The sequence below is a fragment of the Sturnus vulgaris genome, chromosome 9 (genome assembly GCF_052056855.1).
Source record: "Sturnus vulgaris isolate bStuVul1 chromosome 9, bStuVul1.hap1, whole genome shotgun sequence".
Lineage (NCBI taxonomy): Eukaryota > Metazoa > Chordata > Aves > Passeriformes > Sturnidae > Sturnus > Sturnus vulgaris.
In genome coordinates, this window is record NC_142251.1 from 24,008,554 (window position 1) to 24,034,711 (window position 26,158).

A 26,158-nucleotide genomic window follows, 5' to 3' on the forward strand; every position below is an offset into this window, starting at 1 on the left:
GCACCTTTAGGGTCCCTCCCGGCCGCCGTCCGGCCGCGCGCAGGCGCTGCCGTGCGGTGCTGCCGTGGGCCCGGCGCTGGCTGGAGCGAGCGGCCGTGCCCCGATGCCCCGGACCGGCCATGGGGGACGTGAAGAACTATCTGTACGCCTGGTGCGGCAGGAGGAGGGTGATGCCGGCCTACGAGATCCGCGCTGCCGGCGGCCGCGGTCGGCAGACCTTCCTCTGCGAGGTGCGGTCCTGCCCTGCCGGGGGAGCGGGCTGGCCGCACTGGGGGGATTGGGAGCTGTGAGGGGGACTTAGGGCTGTGCCGTGGGTTTGGGGATAACAGAGGGAGACTGCGGCCTTCCGGGGCTATGGACGGACCCTGCCGGTGTCTGGGCGTGTTGTCGCGGTTCTGTCGGGAGTCTGAGGGCCCTGCTGGGTGTCGGGCTGGGGGTTTGGAGGCTCTACCAGAGGGAACTTGGACCGTGCCGTGAGCCTGAGTCCGGGAGGTACCTGGAGCTCTGCCGGGGGTCTGAGGACCCTGTCGAAGGGAATGTGGGGCCCTGCCGGGAATCTGAGGTTCGTGACGGGGTCTGGGGGTGCTGCCGAGGACCCTGCCGGGCCGGACCTGGGGCTCTGCCGGGGGATCTGGGAGCCGTTCTGGCGGCTCTGTCAGAGGAAACGTGGGGCTCTGCTGGGGGTACTGCCGGGGTTAGCACTGCCAGAAGGACCCTGCGGTCAGCGCCGGCGGTCTGGGGTCCTGTCCGGGATCTGGGCTCTGCCCGGCCTGGGTGGGAGTCACTGGAAGCCGAGGGCTCAGGGAGGGCTGGAACGCTTTGAACCAGAGTGTCCTGGCTGTGTGTGCACCGTGTGAAAGGAGGGAAGAATGATGGTCTTAGAGGGAAAACAGGATTGGTTTATTTTAGGGTGGTGTGTGTCTGCACTGTGTGCAACCCTTCTTGCAGTTAAAATAGTTGGCTAGGGATACTGTATGTCACTACTCTTTGCCAAGAGCTTTGGTCTGTTCTTGAACTTGAGATGAAACGTATTAAAGAATTCTTATTGGAATGGTTGCTACGCTGCACTGTTGTAGTAGTACTTTACTCCTGCCTCTAGATACTGGGGTTGTGGGAGCTGTGAATTCAGGTTGGTTCTGGCAGGTAGCTGGCACTAAGTGTGGGGCCATGTGTAGAACAGATCAGTTCATGAGTGATGCCATGGATTTGCACTAAACACCTTGAATTTATCATTTTACCTTTCCCCCCCCATTTGTATTCCGTGTCAGTAAGAGAACTAAGAAACACAGTGGCATAAAAGCAATTTTCAAGGTATTATAACTGGTTAAGCAATAGTCAGATTGAATGGTTGTATTAATAGATATATTAGATATATTACAGAATCATGGAATGATTTGAGTTGGAAGAGACATTTAAGCTCATCCAGTCCCACCCCCTGCCATGAACAGATACCTTCCACTATCCCAGATTACTCCAAGCCCCATCCAACCTGGCCTTGAACACTTCCAGGGATGGGGCAGCCAGAGCTTCTCTGGGCAACCTGTGCTAGGGCCTCACCAAACTCACAGGGAACAATTTCTTCCTAATATCCCATCTAACCCTGCCTTCTATCAGCGTGAAGCTGTTCCCCCTTGTTCTGTCACTCCATGCTTTTTGTAAAAAGTCTATACACTATACATACATATTGTGTATTATACAATATATAAGTATTGTACTGAGTTTCATATGTTGTTGCCCCGTGATTATCCATGGAAACTTAAATGCAGTCTTACTGAAACATCTCTCTTGCTGATTTTTGCAGCCTGGTAGGATGGCTGTGAATCCTGTGTGATTATTATGTGGTTGGAGGTACCATTGTCCAGGGTATAGAATTGCTGTTCTAAAGTACAAAAAAAACCCAAACAACCAAAAAAAACCCTCCAAAATAAATCACAACTCTGTAGTTGGAATAACGTGGAGCTATGGCTGACAGGACACAAGGTCATTCCTGTCCTTGTTGTCCAAAGGTTTGGGATTTAGGTTTAGGAAAGTGATCTTCTGCAGAGTTTTCTGCTGTGTGTTGCCAGGGTCCCTTCCTGCATTAATTTTTCTTCTTCCACAAGGTTTTGGGAAGCCCTTGTGCTCTGAGAGGAGAAGTTCTCAGAAGGGTGTTTGCTTTTCAAAACCTACAGAAATATATAGCTATACATAATGATATATAACAATAGTTTGCAATATTGTTTCTCCTGTACCTATCAGCAGCCAGGATCTGGTGTTCCAGTCGGTGTTGCTGCCCTCCAAACCACTTTCAGCTGCAGAGAGCCGTTTGTTGTTCCTTGCAGGTCCGAGTGGAAGGTTTCAACTATGTCGGCATGGGCAACTCTACCAACAAGAAGGATGCACAGAGCAATGCTGCCCGAGACTTCATCAACTACTTAGTGCGAGTGAATGAAATGAAGAAGGATGAAGTTCCTGCTTTTGGAGTAAGCTGCTCTTTCTCCTTACCAAAGACTACCCTGTCGTTTTGCTGCCATGCTCCTGGTTGTGTTTCATCCCTGGAGTTCAGTCTGGTGTCCCTGTGCAGTGATGAATGTGAGTGGCTTTTTGCACTGCTGGAAGGCTGGGGCACATACAGAATATCATGAAATCATTTAGGTTGGAAAAGACCGTTGAGATTATCAACTCCAGCTGAATGCTGTAGGATGATCTGGTAAATACAGCTGCATGTTGGGCTGCAAAGCTGATGAGGCTGGAAAGAATTGAGTCCCTGTGAGGTATAGCCTGGCTTTAAAAGTGCTGAGTTCTCACACCTGACACTGTGAAGTTCTATAGCCTTGTTCTAATATATATATAATATATATAAACCTGTGTGCTTTAAAAAAAAACAAAACCAACCTCCAAAATAATAGTCACAGATATATCAAACCAGATATTGAAAATCTGGCATTTTTAAACTGTAATTGCTCAAGGTGTGTAGCAGGATCACTGCTGTTTATGATGTTTTGTGAACACTCAGCACTGACTATTACTTAAAGGCTGATGAAGAGGAGGGTAACTCTATCATTACAGCAAATTTAGAAAAATAAATAAAGCATGAAGTTATGTGTTACCTATTGAGAGGGAAGAATCTTCCAGTGCTCCATTGAGGGTACATGAGTTTTCTCAGTGGAAGCAGCTTCCCTGCCTCATCAGCCTAATGGGAACAGGACTGATATCTTGGTTTTGCCGTGCCAATTAGTTTCTCAGCAGTTCAGTGTTAAAGTATTCACAGTTGTGTTGCTATTGGGGTTGCTTCTGGGTAGTAACTATTGCATATTTACAGGGAATAACTGTTGCATAATGTTGCCTGAGGTCTTTAAACTTCCTGAACAATTTCTAGCTAAATAGTAAAATTACTTGTTCTGCACTGATGTGCTGAGGTTTTTCTTCATTCCTTTCCCTAGCCAGCAGCAGGTGATATCACCACTGGAGGACAGGAAGCAGCTAGAGGTGTCACTGGTTCCAGTTCAGCTGTGGGGGGACCTCTTCCTCCACATTTGCTTATAAAAAATGAAGTAGGTAAGACTGAAAACTGTAATTTCTGTGTATTTGAATGTATTTTGGTGGTGATTTCTCCCCCAAATTGCATCACTCTGCAGACAGGACACTGAAGTCATAGTTTTGAGGCAGAGATGTGGATGACTGCATGAGATCTGAGGGACTGGTCATGGCCTGTCAAAATGGCCAGGCAATGCCTCTCCATTGCTAAGAACATGTTTTGGGGAGTTATCTTATTTTTAATTTTTTTTTCTGTGTGGTAGGCAATCGACCAGGTGCAGCACCTGAAAACTGTGGCAGTCAGGGAGCTCAATGGGATCGGGGTGCAAACTTGCAAGATTATTATTCCAGGAAAGAGGAGCAAGAAGTGCAGGAAGTAAGTCATGCAGAGGAATTCTCCATTAGTTCTTAAATAGGTATCTTTCATCCCCTTTAATTTGTTATTTGTGTTTATAATCAAGCTTGAAGTTTTCTTTTGCTATTTTGCAGTTAGTTTAAGCTGCAGATTTATTTGTTGACTTTTAATAAAGGTAATTTGTTTAAGCTAGGAACAAGTAAATCGCTCTGGATAGTCTGAATATCCAGGACTTTTTACAGACATTTTATTCAGAAAATAAAGAATTGCAGAGGACTTTTTAGTATATTCTGTGATGTCTTAATTATTTTATAGCATACAGGTGAATTACCTAATCTTTAAATTGGTAAATGATACTTTTTTTTTTTTCCATATTAGACCTCAGAGTCAAAAGTGGACTTAAATGCAGATCTTCACGGGGGTTGGACCTTAGAAAATGCCAAGGCACGTTTGAACCAGTTTTTCCAAAAGGAGAAGATCCAGGAAGAATATAAATATACTGAAATGGGGCCTGATCATAACAGGTTTGGTGGTTTTAGTCACTGTCTGTGTATGAAGGGTTCAAAATATTTTTTACAGTGGTTCACACTTACTTGCCATGCTCCATAGAGCCATAGTGTTCTTTGCCAGAACCAACAACATCCCTAAATATTGATATGGGGATGAGGAGCCTCAGTGCAGAGATCTGAGGGATTTAAGAAATTTCTGAGAAATTCTGGATATGCAGCTTTTAAATTGATTTCTGTCCTCTAGTCAGCTGCTGGGGTGTCAGTTTCTGTGAAAAGAGAGCTCAATTGCTTGTGGTAGTTGTCTGTGACTGTTGTTGCCTTTGTGCACTTTAGGTAAATTTTAAATTTGCTTATGTAGTAATGTGCTGTAAGGGCATTTTATATTTCTTTTATTACATATCTATATAATTATATAATACATATTTATTACAGTTAACTTTTTTGGCAATGGAATCTTCTTTTGAAAAAAGCAGTTTGGCAGAATCTTCCCAAAGGAGTTCTGAGAGTCTTAAGTTTCAGTTAAGACCAGCTGGATATTACTCTTTTTTGACTTTTAGCCATTCCAACAGAGAATTTGCATATGCTTCTCCCAAATGAAAGTAGTTCATAACAGATTGTTCCTAATAGGGATAAAATAATAAAAACCATCAATTCTTTATGCACAGTCTTTACAAATCATCCAGACATTAGGATATTGTATTATTTCTGCTGAAATATAATGATGTTTTGTGGCCAGAAATAATGGCATGCTGCTGCTGCTGGATTCTCCTGATTGGGTTTGGGCTTTTTTGCATTATATAAACAATTTGTGTTCTATGAGAGTTAAATACAACATTTTTAGAGAGACAAGAGAATTTTCTTATTACAGCCTTTCAAGAGAGTCTCACTTGCAGGACTTAAGGTATTCTTCTGTTATTGAGTCTTTCAATCATTTGGAACATCTAAAAGATGTGCATTTGTGCAGAAAGTTGTAAGTTCTCATCTAAAACCTGTCTTCAAGTCACTTCATCTCAATTTATGCCTCTCAGGCAAGGCCATTTCCTTCACTTAAATGAGTGACATAAAAAGTTAGTTTGTACAGTACTAGGAATTTAAATTATGCTTGTTGCAGGCATAGCTTCTGAACATTTCTTCTATCTTGTAGCTTAGGGATTATTTGTGTAATTATTTGCCCAGTTTTTGTTACACCTTCTGCAGCTTTAAACTCTGTGTATTTAAATTTATCTAGTCTTGAGCAGAATGAAATTATACCGATGACAGTATGTTTCTCAGCCTGGTTATTGTTCTTCTGGAGTGTATTTCAGAGTTTCCTATATACTCTTTGTTCAGGGAAGTGTATGTGGATTGCCCTGGATGGAATGGCAGAAGGGGCAATTCACTACCTACTGCAACAGATCAAATAAGCAATGAAACAATCCTAATGTGTTGTAGGGCTCCTTGAGAGACTGATGGGAGACTGTTGGATTTAATCTTTTTGGTGTGTGTAACAGGAGAGGGATGTTTTTGGAATTTTGAGGATATAATATAGTTCAGGTTGTTGCATTTGTTTAAAGAATTATCAGTTATCATGCATCTTACTCATCTGTTTTGGGGTATTTTTGAGGTAATGATCAGAGATATAAATTATAACAGGTATGTCAGCCATGCTGTCAGAGGTTTGTGGTCAATTAATCATATTCATGGTCTGAGAACATAGTAATAGCTGGAAAATTTGAATTTGGGAACTTTAACTGTGACAGGAGGGTATAAGTTGTAAATATAAAGATGGTTATCCTAAAACACAAAGCATGAGCTCATATTAAGGGATGGGATGTTGCTTTTCTGTGTTGGAGTACCTGTGCCTCCTTCTGTTCCTGTTGAAGACTGACACCACATACCTGGGCCTGCTCATACACAGGCTGCTGAAGCTGGACTAGGGAATCATGTGGGATTCTGCTGCAAACTGATTTCTGGTGTTGCTGTTCTCCCCTCAGGTGGAGGAGAATGAGATTGAATGCTGACTGTAGGCCTGGCTGAGAAACATACTGTCATCGGTGTCTTAGGTGGCTGTTGTGTCCCTGAGAGCCAGTGGCCTTCGACCCCTGAAGCCACTGTGCCTGAAGGTCAGTTCACTGATAGCACAGGAAGGAGGTCTAACCTGAAATTTAAATCACTCACTTAACCTTTTTTATTGTTTGTTTGCAGCGAAAAATGAAGGACGCAGGTGCAAGGCACAACCTCCACCTGTGCAAATGCCAAGGCCTAGTTTCCAAAGAGGATCTCAGTCCAATAAATTCCAGTCATGTACCTTGAGTCACATTTGCCAGTTTAAATCTGTCCTATGAGAATTCAGCTTTAATATTTTATGTGGCTTAGGTTTGGGATTCTTAAAAACATGGATCAGAATTTCTGTTCTCGTCTGCTGAGGATTTTTTTTTTTAAGCCTGAATTCTTCTCTGTCAGGGTGGTGAGGCCCTGGCACGGGTTGCCCAGAGCAGCTGTGGCTGCCCTGCCCCTGGAAGAGTGCAAGGCCAGGCTGGATGGGGCTTGGAGAAAGCTGGGATAGTGGAAAGTGTCCCTGCCCATGGCAGGGGATTGGAATGAGATGGTCTTTAACCATCCTTCCAACCCAAACCATTCTATGATCCTATGATTCTGTGATGAATATGCCACTTAACCTTTAACTGAACTGGTTGCTTGTCTACTAAGCAAGCTGTTGGGTTTGCTACCAGAGTTACTCTTGAGTAACTCTGTTACTCTATTACTCAACTTTTGCTGTTTCCAGAATATGGCAATAAGTGAATGGAAATTCATGCAAATTCAAGTTTGCTGCCTCCTGGTCAGATAAGTTCCATGTTTTTGACTAAATGACCTGCTTTGGTTGTATTTATGATCTGAGCTGATCAAATGTGTGGCAAAAAGCAGAGTAACGGTATTAAATGTTGCATCTAGTCATTAAACACAGCTTTTAGTGGGTTGCATTAGTGTTATACCAATACTTATGTGGGATACAGTTAATGGTACATTGAGATGCATGTTAAGGTTACACTAACATCCCACCTGCTTTGTAACTTGGACATCTCAGAGCATATTTTTTAATAACGTGGCTTTAAATTTCAGTGCTGAAAAGTGGTGTATTCAGAACTCTTATCAGATGTACTGGTTCTGATGATGATAGGTCTGTTACCTACTACCTTGGGGTTAAAGGGACTAAAAGCAGTAATACTTTACCTTGGTCATTGGTGAATTGAGAGTTTTTGACTGAGGACAGAGATCTTTGCCTAAAAATATTGGAAAGAGTAAATATTTTTACAGTGTCAGCTAATGGTAATTGTACCTTTGTGTTCTTTCTTTCTCTTGCAGGAGCTTTTATGCAGAAATGAACATTTATGTGAAGCAGCTGGGCAGAAGTAAGTGCTCCTGTTTATTTTTTAACTAAGCAAGAGATGGGTGTTGGTATAGAGGAACATTTGTGGGTACAGAGTTTATTATAGTTATGTGTTGGAGCCACTTCCACAGGTAGAGGATCGTTTGTATGATGTTGCTGAATGCACAAAAACTTCAAAGGACTTAGCAGTAAAGTAACATCATATAGCCAGTATGAGCTGGGCAATGGAGGGGCCTGATTGGATTTTATGTTGGAATTCTGGATTTATCAAGATTTGAGACCTGATCTGAGTGTACAGTCAGAGAGCCCAGTTCAGCATAGTGTCTTCTGTGGAAGCTGCTTGACTCCTCCACAGCTCTGCCCTTTGTGTGCTGCAGGGATTTTCAGTCGCGAGCACGGATCAAACAAAAAGCTGGCAGCACAGTCCTGTGCCCTTTCCCTGGTCAGACAGCTCTACCATCTTGGTGTCATTGAGCCTTACACTGGACAGACAAAGAAGAAAGGAGAATCGGTGAGTTTGGCAGGAGGGACAGGAATTACTGCTTTCATTCAATTCAAATTATATATATATATATACACACATACCAAGGATTATGTATTATTTAGGTATTTGGTTGCAAGTTTGGGAGCATGTTCCTCTGAAATTAAACACAGATATTTAAAAATAGCCTACAAATCCTTATTCAGTAAAAAGTCAGCAAAATATTTCAAGACTGTGAATTCTAAACTGATGATACTCTTTGGCCTCGTTTCACAAGGAGGTGTTTGATGGTTCACCTCTAATAGCCCTCAGTTCTGGCTTTCAGTGCCTGTCTTTTTGTGTATAATGACGTGTAGTTTTTAAATATTTCCTAGTTGGAACCCTATGAGGTGTCACTGTCTTCTGACTTAGAAAATCATCTGCAAAAGACGATCCGGGAGCTGTCCCTGGAGATCGTGCCTTTGGTGAGTGTGTGGTTCAATACCCCAGGAGGGAACATCACACCTCCTTGTTTTATCTTTTATCTGTCTTTGCCCACTCTGCTTTTGCATCTATAGCCTGAAGATCCCAGTAATCCAGTTATGATCAACGTTGGGAAGTTGGCCCATTTTGAACCATCGCAGAGACAAAGTCATATGGGAGTTGTTCCCTGGTCACCACCTCATTCCAACTGGAACCCTTGGACTGGCTGCAATATTGATGAGGGTCCGCTGGCAAATGTAAGCTTAAAAAATGGCTTGATTTCCCCATGTTTCCACAACTCTTAAATGCTTCTCCCCTGCCAGGATTTAAAGGATGAGCTATTTCAAAGGAGAAGACAGTCCACTGATAAAATTGCTTCCCTTCTTGGCCCGGAGGCAGAGGGTTCTTTGTGTTTACTTCATGTTTTATCAGGTCTTGAGCAGCAGTACATTGAGTGTCCCAATTCTCTGGTTTGTTTCACCTTTTACCTGCTATCGTGCAACCCATACAAAGTTTGTAATTGAAATTACAAGGTAAGTTCATGGGCACGTCATTTAAAATTCTCTGGCTTCTCTTTCCCATACTTCCATGGTCAGACTCTTTTCTGGGAGGAGAAACTTCTCCAAGCCAGTGCCACTACACAAGCAACCAACTTCCTTACTTTTTGTCATTTCTAGTCCAATTCAGCACAGAACAAATGAAAAGCAACAGTGTGGCATGGTAAAATGTAGGAGAAGGGAAAGAATTACTGTTTGCCAAGTTCAGAGGGTAGTTTTGTCTGACTGGTATAACCTGGTCAAAAAAGACTCTCAGGGCAGGAACTTGATTTTGCTACAACATTTAGATTGCTTATGGCCAAAATAATTTAATTCTTTTTCTAGTGGAGTTCTTCCATAAATTACATTAATTTAGTATTGATTGTTATATATTGATTTTTTTAAATTAAAGGGAAGTAATGTGAATTTAGCTGTTGCTGCATAAAATGCATAATCAATATGGACATTGCAAATTGAGCCGGCTTCAAATCTCTTCAGAGTTTACTTGTGCTAGTTCTGACTGGAACAGCTGACTTATTTGCAGTAAAAACAACTAGCCCTTTGGTAACAGATTTGCATTTCTTCAGATTTCTTTTGCAGTTGAGAGACAGGATTTGCCTGATGAATTCTCTTCAGAGTTTTCTCATTTTAGCTACTATTTTAAGGGTGGGTTTGTGTTTACATGAGATCATTACTTATATTTAAAGCTCTTGTTTAAATCACCATCGTCTTGGCTTACTGCTGAATAGAGCATGCTTCAGTCACAGTGTTTAAATTTAAACAGTCGTTCTTTTTCAGTGCTCTCGGTCTTTCTGAGACACTTCTTTGGAGATGAATGTTTAATACACTGGAATGAATGAAATAAAACAGCTCAGGTTTCAGGGAGTTATGCAGGAAATGATCCTTTAGGGATGTTTGGCATCACGATGTTGGTGTGACTGATCTGACACCGAAGTTATGATGTAGATAAGAAGAGGGGTCAAAAAGCCTCCAAATAATGTCTTGCACTTCCAGCTCACTCCGGAGCAAATAAGCATGGATCTGAAAAGTGATTTCATGTACCGTCTGGAGCAGGATCAGGAATTACAGAGGGTGAGTGTTTCCTGTGACCCTCATCCTTGTGCTGGGCTCTTTATTTTCCAGAAGGGGTTGAACGTTACACAAAGTGTATAAGGCTGGATTTCAGCACAAATACACACCACGTTTTCAGACGTGCTGGATGTTCCACTGGGGTGGATGTGGGGGTGAGTTGTGCTGTGTCAGGAAAAAATACAAACTATGACCTGTTCTTTGGCAGTTTTTCCTTTGGGTAAGGGAAAAGTGTAGAAAAAGTGAGGCAAAGTACAGACGTGGAACAGAAGAGGCTGATTTTTGGAAATGTCCTGGACTTTTTTTTCCAGATCCAAGAAGAGCGAGAGGCCTTACCTCTGAAGAATTTTGAAAGGGAAATTCTGGATGCAGTCCATCACAATTCTGTTGTTGTCATCCGTGGTGCCACTGGTTGTGGCAAAACCACTCAAGTGCCCCAGTATATCCTGGATGAATACATCAGAACCAACCGAGCTGCTGAGTGTAACATAGTGGTGACACAGGTGAGGAATGTGGGGCCAGTGTGGCCACTGCAGTTCTGTGGTGGATATGAGAAATCACCTGTTGATTAGGATAAAATCAAAGAACCATGGAATGGCTGGGATTGGAAGGGACCTTAAAGCTTGTCTCATTCCAACACCATTCCATGGTCAGCAATGCCACCCACTAGCCAAGGTTGCTCCAAGCCCCATCCAACCTGGCCCTGGAAGATTGAAGGATGTGCTGAGGAACCTTATTATCATTGCAGGACATGGTTCATAAAGATACCTCCTCAGCAATATAAGTAGGAGAAGCCTCAGCTTCATGTGTATTTTTGTTTGGAATGTTACTCTTGCATGGAATTGCAGTTTGGATAACCTGGCTTGAACCTTGCCCAGGTGAAAACTCTCAGCAGACTAAGGGGAAATGATTTGGGAAACAGCAGCTGGTAGTTGCCATATACCCTTATATCCATCCTTTGTGAAAAAACTTCTGTGCTGTTGCAATATTAATGTTTAATAATGTCTTGGGGTGACTTTATGACTTCTTTACTTTGTAAAGAAATCTTAGGACAGGACACTTGCAGCATTTATAACTTCCTTTATTGCTTTCAGTTGTATTGTGATAAACTTCTAAAACCTCTTCATTAAGTTGGGGAAAACTTTTCCACCCCTCAGCCCCGGAGGATCAGCGCGGTTTCTGTAGCGGAGCGTGTGTCCTATGAGAGGGGGGAAGAGCCTGGGCAGAGCTGCGGGTACAGCGTACGATTCGAGTCTGTGCTCCCTCGGCCACATGCCAGCATCCTGTTCTGCACTGTAGGTCTGTATTGCTACCTTATGTTTGGAGCTTGTCATGAGTCTGAGCTCTGAGTTAGCAGCAAAAGCAGAAATACGGTTCAATTAAAATTTTTATCAAGTCTGCTTGGAAGATTGAAAAGGTTTTTTTGTATAAAAGTTTGCTGACATGCCGTTGTGCAAAGAAAAATTAAGATTTTTGTTCAGAAGTCTGATAATACAGATCTGAGAGCACACAGAAATAATCCCATGAAGAGATAAAATTGCCGTACATTGATTGTCCTTAAAAGACAGAAGGGGAAGCAGCATTGGGTGGGACAGACGGAAGAGTCTGGTTTGTGGTAATGCTTCGTGGCCTCACCATCACTTGTACAAAGGAAAGTGTGGTAAATAGAGATGGGGTTGAAAAAGGGGCTGCACAGCCTACACACCTCCTGGTTTTTAAACCAGGGACTGGGAGGGGGAAGGTTGAACTGTTACATGAACATTTACTTACTGTCTCTGGTTTAGGTGTTCTTCTGAGAAAGGTGGAGACTGGGATCCGTGGCATTAGTCATGTTATTGTTGATGAGATCCATGAGAGAGACATCAATGTGAGTTAGCTGGTGATGACAGTCCTACTCTCTGTGTGCTTCTGTTCTGTTTCACTTCTGTATGTGTTTGTGTGTAGTAGCCAGCTTGTGAGAGGACACTGTATCTTAGTGAGTGTCAGATGTGTGGGTTTTCCTTCTTCGATAAGATTTTTAGAATTCTTAATTGTTCCTTATCTAAGTAGCAGAGCAAGGACCTGTGCTTCCTTTCTGCCCTCTGACTATTTTCCTGTTAGGATCCCGTGTGTCCTGGTCCTCTCTGGAAAATGGAGCACCACAGTACAAACACATCTTGTCCAAGTGGGGGAGCATGCTGAATGACACTGTTATTTTGGAATGCTGTTTTTACTGGCACTGTTGTATTACTGGTGGTATTCACAGAACCTGCAGTCTTGATAGTGATACATTGAAATTCAGGGTGTACATGAAGTAAAATACAAGTTGATGATAGAATTAGGAAAGGTATTGTATGTAATTTGAAATGGCAAACATTTTCTGTTCCCCTGATTATTCTGTAGAGTTTCAGCTTTGTCATACCAAGAGTGAGAGAAACCAAGAAGTTCTGACATGTTGTTTAAGCTTGTTTGGACAGAATTTGGGAACTCATTTGAATAAAATTGCAACAGACGCTTTGTGATGCATCTCTTCATCTGTTAAATGCATGTTAATGATGTAAAATACAAGTTTGGAAATTGTGAGATTGGAATTTTGTCTATTGAGCTAAGTGTGTGCCTAACTGACTGCATGGCAGAACTAAATAAATGTCCTCTTTAAACAGAACTACAAACATCACACATACCTGCACTGAGTAATCCCTATCTATTTCATTAATTATGGCTACTTTATATGTAAGCCAAGCTTAAAAATACCTGGGATTGTAATGTATCGTTAGGAAGGAGGCAAGCTATTTTTGTAGAAAAGAAAAACCCTTATTTACACTGGAAATCCTAAAAACCACTTATCCCAGGCATGGCAGTAATTTCAAAAAAAAGCACTGACAACTGTTTCTGGTTTTAGAACACTTTTGTTCTACTTGTTACTTCTCTTGCTCAGCAGATGTGTCATTCCTTCTGGTTTCTTGGGAAGATAGTGCTTTTTATAGATATGAAGTTAGCATTGCTCTTATTCTCTTTCTGTGCAGACTGACTTCCTTTTGGTGGTGCTGAGGGATGTCGTTCAGGTGTATCCTGAAATCAGGGTTGTCCTCATGTCTGCCACCATTGATACCAGTATGTTTTGTGAATACTTCTTCAACTGTCCCATCATTGAGGTCTATGGGAGAACCTTTCCTGTCCAAGGTAAATCCTTGGTTGTGCTTTCAGAAACCACTTGAGTTTTTATCAGTCTTGGATTCATACTCTGAAACATCCTGGTTTATTTCAGAAGACTCTTGAGAAATGATATAAAGAATTATGTTCCCTTGTACAGGCTTCCAGCAGTCAATCCTTATCATCTGTCTGTCCTTGCAGATTATTTTCTGGAAGATTGTATTCAAATGACTCAGTTTGTCCCTCCGCCAAAGGAAAAGAAGAAAAAAGAGAAGGATGAAGAAAGCACTGAAGATGATGATGTATGTTTGTATTTTAATATGAGAAATTAAACAAGTGCCATTTTTAGTACTCCAGCTTCAGTGTAATTCATTTAGCATTGTTGAAGTGAAACATTTCTAGCAGCTTTCCTACTTTTAATATCTGAGATTGCTGTTAACTTCAGCAGTGGAACTAAATTTTCTTCTTGCCATTGTAACCTGAAGAATTCTTTTCATTGAAGCAAGAGTTCCCATGTTTTGTTCACCTACTTCTCTTTAAAGCTAAAACTGAAATGCTTTTGAAAGTAAAGATTGTTAACCTTGGAAAAAAAAATAGAGAAATAGGAGCTTGGTGGTACATTTTTAGGGGGGAAAATTTAGATTCACCCTCTTCTTCTCTTGCAGTTGATATTGTCAACGTTTACATACACTCAAGAAAATATCAGTTTTATTCAGCTTCTAATTTTTGTAGATTCGGAACTTTTGTTTGGGCCACTTAATTGAACATAGCCATTTTTGCTTGAAAGGCATCTACCCACATATCTCATTTTCTTATTTGCCTGGCCAGCCAGAGTAAATTAATTTACATGATTTCCTTTGTGGTATTTTTCTTTTGTAGGCCAACTGCAACCTTATTTGCAGCGATGAATATGGCCCAGAAACAAAGCACTCCATGGCTCAGCTGAACGAGAGAGAAACCTCTTTTGAACTCATTGAGGCTCTGCTGATTTATATCAGGACTCTGAATGTCCCAGGAGCTGTCCTTATTTTCTTACCCGGCTGGAACTTAATCTATACAATGCAGAAGCATTTAGAAATGAACCCACGCTTTGGTACAAGCAGCTCTTCTGTTCATCTTTTCCCAAGGAAACTACTGACTGTGTGAAGATGGGAGTTGGATGAGTGGCTTAAGAAGCTAATTTGTTGTGAGAGTGAATGGCCAGAAATTTTTATGTTGTGGAAAGAAGAAATGAGATTCGTGTAATAGTGACCAACCTTCTTGTATTCCTTTGTAGGAAGCCACCAGTACAGGATTTTACCTCTGCATTCTCAGATTCCTCTGGAGGAGCAGCGTCGAGTGTTTGATCCTGTGCCTCCTGGGGTGACCAAAGTACGGAGCCTTCTCTATGCACAGTTCTCTTGGGCTTTTGGGGAACTTACTGCTGACTTTTTAAGTAAATTCTGTAGTTTATCTTGCTGGGCATTATCAGCTTTTTCAGACCAAATAACATCACTTTGCATTTCTTGGGTTTTTTAGGTTATTTTATCTACCAGTATTGCCGAGACCAGTATTACCATCAATGATGTGGTCTTTGTTATTGACTCTTGCAAGTGAGTTCATAAAGCAGCTTTTTGTTTCATAGATCCTACCCTTGGGAATGCAAAAGAGGTTTTAGGAGCACACAGAAGTGCCTTGTGTTCCCATGCTCTCTGAGCTAAGTTTGAGAACTCTAACTCCCTCAGGACAAATTAGCATTGTCTTTAGCTGGTCAGTACAGTGACACACCATGCTGGCATCTCAGGGGACTGGGTTGGTCATGCTGGCACTATTCATGTGAGGTGTCACTGGGTCTCCACACCAATTTGGTAGACGTAATCTGCCAAAGGAGTTTTACAAACTCTCAGTGTTTGGCTGATGATAAAGAGGAAGATTTTTGTAGTCTGTTAGAGTTCCTGCCTTGCTGTGCATGCTCTCTAAGAAAACTACACACAGAGAGCTCATGAATTCATGAGAATTTTATGCTTTTTGGACAGTTGTGAGAACATTAATCTGTGCAATAGTCTAGGGCACTGCTTTAAAAAGAGTGTGATGGTTTAGTTTCCGGACTGATGCCTGACTAACCAAAGCTTGGGGGTGGTTGGCTTCTTAAAAGCAATGTGACTGCAAGCCATAAAATAGGAACTGATTCAGCAGGGCTTAAGATGAAGCACGTTTGATCTTTAGTGGTGTTTTTCCTGTAACAGGCAAAAAGTGAAGCTGTTCACTGCTCACAACAACATGACAAACTATGCCACGGTGTGGGCATCAAAAACCAATTTGGAGCAGCGGAAAGGCAGAGCTGGGCGCGTGCGAGCCGGCTTCTGTTTCCATTTGTGCAGCAGAGCTCGCTTTGAGAGGTGAGGTTGTGGTCTCCAGAAATAAATCCCCCAGGGAATTCTTCCAGAACTGTTGGTGCTGCTTCGGGTCAAACTGGGGAAATCGTTGTAAAAAGTACACAGAGGAGAGGGATGAAGTTGGCTTACACTGAAATATCTCAGTTTTTTGGTTTAAAAGAAATGTACTTATGTTGTGCTTTTACCCATAGTATGAGGTGGATACATAGTTCATAATTTTTCACTGCAACCTACTGAACCTCTCGAGAGTAATACTGCTTGGGAATTGAGGCAAGGAAAAGAGCTTTTTAATGAGGATGAGGCTCTAGTCTGCCTTCAAAAACCAGGGGTACCTGGCATTGCCGTGTAATGGGCCATTTTGTAATGAAGGTGGTAAAAAGCTGGGATGGCAGATGTTACTTTTCTCTCCATCCTCATTCCACGGCCAAGAAGCCCCTTCATGGTGCTCTAACACATTCCCTGTTGCTAAAACTTTTGAGCTCTCTGCCAGATTGTTTTTCCATTACTAAAGCCATGGAAATCTCTTTGCTGGTTGGAGAAGGCAACACAGTGTTAGTTACACTCTGATCTCTGTCCTAGAAGTTTCAGTGCCCCTTTCTCTGGTTACAGAATAGCTGTGTTTTGATGTTCAACTTTTTGTAAACTCTTGAAAGCCTCAGTTGATAAAAAAATCTCCTTGAATTTCTCAAATTTATTTAGCTCTGTTGTTAAGTACAGTGCAGTGATTTTAATTAACAGTTTTTGACAGTGAACTGATTTTAGGCTACTGAAGTAATCATGGTTTTAAGGTTACCTTCCTTCAGAGAATATAAACCCAAAATATACAAGTTCCTTGGTGCTTAGGAAGAATGTTTGTAGACTTGTATAGATAGTTTTTTGAGAGAAATCATCTAAATCTGGTGCCAGCTGAATCAGGGTATCTGTTCAAGGTGTTTTGAAACCTTTTCTAGCTGCACTAGGAAAGTGCTTTTACGTGGGGCAGGCTGAAAGCAGGTTGTCTCTCAGGAATATAAGAGCTTCCTTATTAGAGTAGAACAGGATTGTAAAGGACAAATGTGAGGCTAGACACAGCCATGCTTGTAATTGTGCTTCAGCCCTGCAGGCTCTGTGATCAGCTCATGCTAGAACCCACAGCTGGCAGTGGAGATGTGAGGACTCTGCATTCCCAGCAAAAATTTACCCCAAAAGAGAAGGGAGAGGTACAGAATTTTGTGATAGAAGAGCCTCAGTTCCCAGAGCACAGAGAGAGCTGATGGGTGGGCTTCCAGACAGAGTTTACTTTGGAGGGTGGTGGTTTCTGCTGGTGGAATGACCCCTCATGGTGATCAAAGCCTGTGTTCAGAGAAATGGGACTTTGTTCTAATTCCAGACTTCAGACTCACATGACGCCTGAAATGTTTCGAACGCCACTTCACGAAATTGCTTTGAGCATCAAACTGCTGCGGCTGGGCGGGATCGGGCAGTTCTTGGCCAAAGCCATCGAGCCGCCCCCTCTGGACGCCGTGATCGAGGCCGAACGCACGCTGAGAGGTATCGGTGTGCCCGCGGGGCTCTGCAGTAATCCTGGCCTAGGGGAACTGCCTCCAGGTGGTTTTCCATGCATGTGATCTCTGACAAACTTCTCTACCAGCTCTGGCTGGAGTGGTGGAGCAGCATATTCTGGCTGACACAGCAACCTGGAGGCATCATGTGGGTGGCAGTGGCTTGTGCAGCTGAAGAAATACTTGAATTCCCAGTGGAGTGTTATTCCTTTAAGAAACTTGAGCCTTCAAACTTGAGGCTTGTTTTGTTGTTTTACCAGTAATTTATGTTAGCTTCCAGCTTCCTGTTTTCCAGCTGTGGCACTGCTGTGTTTGATATAGACTCAGTCCAGTGCTTGAGGCATTCACAAAGCTTCTATAAAAACACTGAAAAACAGAGCTTGGTAGTTTATTAAATAATTACCACTTTGTACAGTTTGCTGACCCAATATCTCCGATTTTATTAAGAAATTAAATCTCCAGTTTATTAATCTGCATGAAAAACAGAAGAAACTGACATGGAGTTAAGTTGTCTCCCCACTCTTTTCAAGGAACTAACTAGAATATGAATAAAATAGAGCAGGGAAGAACTCTAAATTTGTGCTTTAGATGTAAAGCATAAAAGTGACCTCAAACCTGAGCACACTTTTTAAATGTCACTAAATAAGCACTTCCTACAATTTTTAATAAGAGAAATATCTATTTGATTGTTGATCTTATGGAAGAATTGTGTGCTGAGCCTACTTTGCTTGTATATACAGGAGGGAGACCAGAATGAAAAAATATAGTTGGGGATATGTAGTCAGGTTTAATGACTTTTCATACTGTGCTGCTGAGAATTGTAGAGCCAGGGGGAAAAGGCAAACATTTGTGGTTTTAACACCAAATAGCTGTTTCTGCAAGTGCCTCTCTTTCCTGGATGACCTGTGATTTTTCAGTGTAGGTACACTGCTAGTATGTTCTTAGGAAGGTGAATTATGTTATCCTTCAAAGTATTCTTTGGGCTTTTGGGTTCAATAGATACCAGGAAAAATTGATTTGATGGTGGTCAAGGAATCCTTTGTGTTTTCTTTGTCATTTAATTGCCGAGGCTACAAAGCTTTTTGGTTTTTATTTTTAATTTTTTTTTTTATGTGAAAAAACCTTTGGTAGCTTTGAGGATGAATACAGGTGATAATTTTTAGCTGATGGGAGGAGAGAAAGGCAGGTAAAGTCTCAAGGAAGAACGAGTTTGTGGTGAGTCTCTTTTTGATGAAGAGGATGCTGTGATTTGGCAATGGCAATGAAGACTCCGCAGCTGGTTGTGACAGGCAGAAATTCTGAGGCAGAAATTAATTAAGTTAGATTCATTAGATAATAGATGATTTAATAGGGTAATAGGGGTTTGTACAGAAGCAAACTAAAAAGGAATGGAAAATTATGTATGTGAATTACATTGTGATTATTCTATTTGCAGAGGAGGTAGTAAAAATTCTGTAAATCTGAAGTAAAACTTGTCTGACCTCTACTCAGTTTTGAAAATCAGGTTAGCAATGGTATAACCGACATTAAACTTGAGTGAGGTTCAGTTTAAACACAACTATTAAAAGTCTGAATTGCTTATCTAAAGATTTCTGGGGTTAGCTAACTTGATAACAAGGGATCTTGTTTCAGAGCTTGATGCCCTGGATTCCAATGATGAGTTGACACCTCTTGGAAGAATCCTGGCCAAACTTCCCATTGAACCTCGTCTGGGCAAGATGATGATCATGGGCTGTATTTTTTAGTAAGTTGAGTGGTCTCAGTGGTTTCTCTGAGTTCCTGAGCTTCTTGACATGTGCAAGAGCGAAAAACCAGTATATCTAGATGAGCAATAAATGCTGTAGCTGGGGAGTGGTGACTGAATCTGCATGGGAGCAGAGAAGAAATCACTTCCAGTGTAGGCAATACAGTGGTCGTGAAATTCAGTTAATGGCAAGACACCAGTGGAGGGTGAATATTTCTGAATTAGGAGTGGGACTTGAAGCACCTAGGTATACCAGTGAACTAGAGGTGGGGAGATATGGAATTTAATAATGAGATAAGGAGAAAAATCAATTTCCACATTTTGCTTTAGTAGAAGATCTGTTCTTTGTCCCTGTGATGGCTATAGGGTCCTGAGGGACCTTTTCACCAGAAGAAGGTAGTGTGTGGAGGGAGGGGAGGGCAGAAGGATCTAATTTAACATCTGTTTCCAGGGAAGTGCTTCAGTGAAGAATTCTAGCAGATAAAGGCCAAATTCCTAATGTCTTTAGCAAAGAAGTTTTCCCTGGTGCCTGCAGCAGGTGCTGGCAGCACTAACTTAATGATCCTGATCCCTTCTGTGGTTCCTTTCAGTGTGGGAGATGCTGTTTGTACCATCTCTGCAGCTACCTGTTTCCCTGAACCTTTCATCAATGAAGGCAAACGCCTGGGATATGTCCATAGGAATTTTGCTGGGACCAGGTATTCAGATCATGTAGCTTTGCTCTCTGTCTTCCAAGCCTGGGATGATGCAAGGTAAGTTGTCTGGCACAGTAGGTGATGGGCAGTTACAATAACACAGGGTGAGCTTTTCCTTTCCTTGGTCAGGCTTCTAATTCCCTCTGTTTGTTTTTCAGGATGGGTGGTGAAGAAGCAGAGAAAAGATTCTGTGAACACAAAAGACTCAGCATGGCCACTCTTAGAATGACTTGGGAAGCAAAAGTCCAGCTAAAAGACATACTTATTAGTTCTGGCTTTCCTGAAGGTGATTCTGATTGCATTTTTCATTCTGAGATGATAAATAAATAACCAGGATAATCTGTGTTGAGCACACAAGCAAAGGGGGAATATAGTTATGATAGTTATGGATTTGCCATAATTCTACTCCACTTTTACAGCTGCATTCAGGTGGAATTTCAGTGTTATATCCTAAAGTTGTGATGGCTGTAGTGCAACACAGAGATTTTGGAGGCTGAGGTTAGAGCTGCAGGATTAAAAATCTATTAAACAGGTGTCCTTAGAGTGTTACCTCCCTGACTCCTTCACTTGTTTGCTCTCCAAAATGTGCTGTGCTGTGCTTTCCTCCTTCCTTCCATAGACCTTAGTGGGGAGTCTGTGTGATCTGAACAGTGTGCTGTTCTGTGACTTCCTGGGTTTGTGCTGCAGGAGGGATGTGCAGCAGTGTGTCAAATTATTCCATTTTCTAGAGAAAAAATTCTTAAACTTGACCAGGTTCTGAATTTGCCTGATGCTGCTGAGGAGTTCAGTGAAATGGCACGGCTGCCTGGACTAAGCAAATGTTTATTTCCCCTCCTTTTTTTTTTTTTTTTTTTTCCTCTTTAAATTCCATTATTTTTTTTCTCCTCATGCTGTTAGGATCACTGCTGCATTTATCTGTAATTTTCTTTCTGGGCAAGATGACTTGAAAACAAGCCACTAGAGACTCTGGGGGAGATTTGTAACAAATGAACTAATAAAAACATCCATTTTAACCTCCCCCGAAAGATCTGTCTCCAAAACAAATGCAGTAAACACACTGTGGTACAGCACATTCTGGACAAACCTATCTTTCCTTGTTTTTGAAGAGTTTGGGAGAGAAAAATACCTCTTTGTAGTAGTATTTTTCAGCTTTTCATTCTCCATTAAAAAATTTAAAATTTAATGTAGGACTTATATGCTCTGATTGCAGAGGTCATTGGAGATCACATCTAGGAGTTGATTCAATCACAAAAGGCATTGATCCAGGATCCTAAACAGCTCTGTATTGATCCAAGATCCTAAATAGCTGTGTTGTGCTCTCCTACATGTCCCATGGGTTTAAACCACTCTTCTGTTCTCTGCCAACAGAATGTTTGATGACTCAACCGTTTAACAACACTGGCCCTGATAACAACCTGGATGTTGTCATCTCCCTGTTGGCTTTTGGGGTCTACCCCAACGTCTGCTACCACAAGGAGAAGAGGAAGATTCTTACCACTGAGGGGCACAATGCTCTCATCCACAAATCATCTGTCAACTGCCCTTTCAGCAGTCAGGACATCAAGTATCCATCACCCTTTTTTGTTTTTGGAGAGAAGGTAGAGACTTTGGGTTTATTCTTGATCATGTGCTGCCAAATGGTTCAAGAGGCCCTTTTTGATATAGAAGTCATAAGAAAAAAAACTTGACTGCAATATTTAGCTAGTTTTAGTGGGGAACTGGATGGAAGGTATTGTTTGTTGGTTGGTTTTCTTTCCAGAAAGTAAATGTTATATGGTCCTGGTATCACTCAGCCTCCAAGTAACTTCCAGTCAACCACTTTCAGTAGAAGTAGAGGTGCACAGAAAGTTCCTGTGAGTTTTGTTATGATAGCCAGGTTGTAGAGAAGGATCTAAATCATAATCTTCTTTAAGAGTTTGTTTTAGGAGCGCTTGCATACTAATTATGCATTAGAGAATTTTTATCCTTATCACTTCTGCTGCTTATGAATCCAAGGAGAAAATGGGAACGTGGAATATGGCAGTGGGGTGCTCCTGTTCTGGCCTGTAGGTAGTGTGTCATCTCCTGAGGATAATTCACATTTCCCAAGTGTCACCCAAAAGGTCTCCACGACTTTTTCCTCCATCCTGTGAATTGATGCACATTCTGTGTATGTCCATTGCAACCCCCATGAGCTCTCCTGTGCTCCGGTGACAGCCATCGTGAACTCAGCTATTGCTCAAGAAGCAAGAGAAGGCAATGCTTTTGTGTTTGGTAATAACCAGAATTTTAAATCCTTTGGGTACAAGGATTTTGTCTGGACAGTCTGGATTCCCAATCCATAGTTCAGAGCTGGGGTGAGGCTTTGCTGCTTCTTCACCCTTTGTATCAGGATTCCAGGAGGGTCAGACCTTGGATCCACCTTGACCATCTCTCTCAAGTGAAATTCCCCTAAACCCAGCAAAAGACTTGTGAGTTCAAAAAGTTTTGCTTTATTAAACCAAAGTACACACAGCAAATGGAGAGTGACTTAGATGGTGGCTTAAGAGTATCCTAGACAGCACCTGGGTGAGGCTGGAATGCAGGATTTGTGTGCAGCTCTCTCCCTGCCCATTAGTTCCTCTTTAAACTGAGGGGCAGGAGCCATGTAGCATGTAGTTATCTCTGGCTTGATGTTGTCCAAATTCTCAGTTCAGGTTCAAGCTCAAGGTCAGTGTAACATGACACAGCAGTGACTGCATGGACATCTGGCAACTTCCACACTTGCATGAGTAGGACCCCTCTAAAGCTTTTCATCACAGCCTCAGTAACTGAAGGGTGGGAAGAAAATTCAGATGTACCCTGGTCATTTTAAGGCTGGCAAAGCATGAGGTGGCTCTTGCAAAACTACATAATTGCAGACACAGAAAATTAATATTTTAAAATGGAAGATAATTTTTGTTGAGGTTTTACAGCAGCCAGTGCTGAATCCTGAAAACCTTTGCTTGGCATTCAATTTTGTATGTGCAAATGCTCTTGTAATTTCCTAACGTTGTACCTAGCTTTTTTGTGTGGTGTTTGGAGTTTTTTTACAGAATTCTCTGTTTTCAATGTCCAGAGGAAGGTATAGAGCTCTGTTTTCCATTTCAAGAGTCATTTTCCTTTTTCACTTGCAGATTCGAACACGAGCTATCTCTGCCAAAACCATGACCTTGGTGAGCCCGCTGCAGCTGCTCCTCTTTGCTTCCAAGAAAGTCCTGTCAGACGGGGAGCTCATTCTGGTGGATGACTGGTATGGATCTCCTTGGTGCTCAGAATCATGGAATCAAGGAGTGGTCATGGAAGCTCATCCAGTTCAGAGCTGACTGAGGGGAAGTGCAGCTAACACAGACCAAGTGTCTGTGATCAGAACAGGGATCCCAGAGCAAGCCATGGGCCACAGGTGTCTTGGGAAGGCATCACCTTTGTTTCCTGTGAGGAAGGGACAGGTTAATTTGAGCCCTGCTTCTTGCAGAATATCTGCTTAAACATAAAAACAGGACGAGGCAGTTTCCATAAAAACTGCTGTTTTTTTCCTCTTTAATTGAAACGTAAAAGATGTTATGTGTTTTAGACCTCCTCCTCAGGCAAAGGCTGAGGAAAACTTGTTTTCAAGGCACAGAAACACAGCTTGAAGAGATATGCCTCTGGCAGTGTAAACTTTATGGCCATCACCAAATACTATCTGGATGTTTGTTTCGGTTTTTTTCTTATCTTCTCTCCCTTAGTTAGTAAAACAGGCAAAGAATTCCTTAAGCTTAATTTGCTAATGATTTGAGGGTTGGACCTCTCAAAATCTTGGAGCCTCATGTTTTCAGTATATTTTTGTATCTTGCTGTTTTGATGCAAGAGGTTATATGTTGAATTTATCCGAGTATAGAATCATAAAATCACAGAATGGTTTGGATTGAGAAGAACTTTAAAGCTCATCTCAGGTGGACACCTTCCAGTAGACCAGCTTGTTCCAAACCCTGTTCAGCCTGGCCTTGGACACTTTCAGGGATGGGGCAGCCACAGCTTCTCTGTGCCAGGGCTTCACCACCCTTACAGGGAAGAATTTCTTCCCAATATCCCATCTAACCCTGCCCTTTATCTGTTTAAAACAATTCTCCCTTATCCTATCACTATCTGCCTGTACCTCATTTTGGAAGCCCTCTTTAGGCACTGGAAGGAGCTCTCCTCCCTGGAGGCCTTCTCCAGGCTGAACACCTCCAGCTCTCCCAGCCTGTCTCCAGAGCAGAGGAGTTTCAGCCCCCAGAGCATCTTCACGGCCCCTTGTTAAATTTCAAAAGCAAATTTTGCCAGAAGAATGGTTATGTTTTAACAACACCAAATTTTAGGGATCTTTCAAATTTGCCTCCTCAATTTCTCACCCCTTCAGTGACAAATTAGAATTTCAGAGATGAGAATGTAGGTTTCTGGCTGAATGAAAAGCCACCCTGCAGCACCTCTTCCTTCCCAGGTGTTGCCCTGGCAGCTCTAACTGCTCTTTGTGCTGCAGGATCAAGCTGAAGATGCCGCACGCGGCGGCCGCCTGCATCACCGCTCTGCGCGCTGCCATGGAGGCCCTGGTGGTGGAAGTGACCAAGGATCCTGGGATCATCCGGCAGCTGGACCCGGCGCACGAGCGGATGCTGAACGTGATCCGGCAGCTGTCCCGGCCAGCGGCGGCGGGGATGGCACTCACGGCTGCCAGCACCAGGTGAGAGCTGCAGCGTGGAGGTGAGCATGGGGCCTGCAGCCTTGTGTTCTGAGCATGTGTGAAATACCCGCACTCAAAGCCTGATGCAGAGACGTCACTGCCTGTTTCCACAAGGACACACAGCTCTCAGGAATAAAAGCTGTCATCCCCTCTTCCAAAACTCAAAGCACAAATTATCTTTTAAAGAAAAGATAAATCCATATTTATTTTGGGCAAACCTTTTCCTGGAAAGAAAACACATATTTGGCTGGGCTTGCACCCCTCTGTTGCCAGTTGTTTCCATCCCTTGCTTCTGAAGCAAAGGAAACTTTTCTGAAGTGGGAAAAGTTGCAAAAGTGCAACTGTAGTTCAACCATCATATTGCATTCGCAGGAAATGGAGGTGCCTTAGCTGAGGGTTGTGCTATTTCGTGTCTTTAAGAGATGCAGTTTGTAAGATTGCCTCAAGTGCATGGTGCTGTTGTTTGCCAGGTTCGGGGATGGCCCCCGCCCGCCCAAGATGGCTCGCTATGACAACGGGGGTGGCCTTCGAGGCCGGGGAGGTTACGGGCACGGCTCCAGCCACAGGGGCAGAGGCTACGGTGGCTACTCCAGCTGGCACTCGGCAGGAAGAGGATTCCCTGGTAATCCTGGGGGAGGCTACGGAGGTGGGGGTGCCTGCCGAGGAGGAGGATACCGAGGAGCGGGCAGGGGCTACCGAGGAGGCTACTGGGATGTGGGCAGGGGTGGGTGGTAATGATAGCAGTTCAGTGGAGTGTTTCCACTTCAACAAAAGTGCATTTCCTTCCCAAATTCCTTTCTTCCTCTTCCCAGTTTGTATGGGGTTTTTTTGGTTCCTTAGTACAAGTACAGCTCTGTAATATATCATGCCCTTAGGGAATGTCCTGCAAGTTGTATTATTTTGTTCTTAATAAAGAGTTTGTTTCTAAAGACTTGCATACTATACCTTTGATTTTGTGTTTGGATTTGAATTTTGAAGGCTTCTGTTGCTAATTGTGATTGTTAGAGATACAAGGCATTCTGAGGAAACCTTTTCAGTGTCTCAAACCATTTCCTGCCAAATAGATTCCAGACCACATCTTAGGCTCAGTGGGGATTTCACTTCACTGTCTAACAAGCTGTGCAAACAGTCTTTGCTGCAGTGGTTTTCTTACCATGCCAGGCAGCACTAGGTTCCTTTGCAGCCAGCCTCCTGCCCTCTGTGGTGAGTTGTTTGGGTGATCCAGATCATGCAGGAACATGGAATACTTTTTCCAAGACTGATGTGATACTGCTGGTCTCTGCAGAGCCTGAAGTAATCTCAGAAGCATTAATTGTTCCCTTCATGCAAGAACAGTGTTCATTACTATTCCCAATCAGTCAGGTTTCATTCCTCCAGATCCATGTCTAAGAGGACAGTTCTTTAATGGGAACCCATTGGATTCCAGATACTGGAAACTCAGTTGGCTGCCTGGTGCTCACAGAGGTGTATTGACACAGAGAGGATAAGAAGCCTTTCAGCCCTGTTGCATTACCAAGTCTGACAAAATTAACCTCCCCACCTCCCCACTAATGCCACTGCAGAAGCGGTAATTATTTGTGCTTACTGGGGTGTAGAAAATGGTGGTGGTTGCAAAGCAAGTCCAATATTTTTTGTGTTGTCATGAAGAGTTCTTAAA

General features: G+C 42.6%; 1 protein-coding gene across 2 annotated transcripts; it reads left to right on the plus strand.

Moving 5' to 3' along the window:
• Positions 1–60: 60 nt before the first annotated feature.
• Positions 61–25,432, plus strand: DHX9 (DExH-box helicase 9). 2 transcript variants are annotated; one of them, XM_014886695.2, is made up of 27 exons: positions 61–230; positions 2,322–2,462; positions 3,423–3,537; positions 3,780–3,892; positions 4,250–4,395; positions 7,723–7,769; positions 8,125–8,258; positions 8,603–8,692; positions 8,786–8,947; positions 10,241–10,318; positions 10,627–10,818; positions 11,473–11,614; positions 12,100–12,182; positions 13,321–13,477; positions 13,649–13,749; positions 14,327–14,540; positions 14,724–14,818; positions 14,966–15,039; positions 15,673–15,825; positions 17,192–17,352; positions 18,996–19,107; positions 19,698–19,859; positions 19,961–20,088; positions 21,171–21,400; positions 22,937–23,052; positions 24,301–24,501; positions 24,972–25,432. In XM_014886695.2, the coding sequence occupies exons 1-27, from the start codon at positions 120–122 to the stop codon at positions 25,234–25,236; spliced, it is 3,723 nt and encodes a 1,240-aa protein (XP_014742181.2). In that variant the 5' UTR covers positions 61–119; the 3' UTR covers positions 25,237–25,432. The 2 variants fall into 2 exon arrangements, with proteins under 2 accessions (XP_014742181.2, XP_088026293.1); XM_088170167.1 differs by lacking the exons at positions 61–230; positions 2,322–2,462; positions 3,423–3,537; positions 3,780–3,892; positions 4,250–4,395 and adding an exon at positions 6,354–6,482.
• Positions 25,433–26,158: the final 726 nt, after the last annotated feature.

Bases quoted from the DNA above. Each gene is read 5' to 3' on its own strand.
- DHX9 (XM_014886695.2), top strand. From the start codon at position 120: ATGGGGGACGTGAAGAACTATCTGTACGCCTGGTGCGGCAGGAGGAGG. The intron at 8,693-8,785 runs GTGAGTGTGTGG...TTGCATCTATAG, and splicing joins CCCTGGAGATCGTGCCTTTG to CCTGAAGATCCCAGTAATCC. The intron at 14,541-14,723 runs GTACAAGCAGCT...ATTCCTTTGTAG, and splicing joins AGAAATGAACCCACGCTTTG to GAAGCCACCAGTACAGGATT.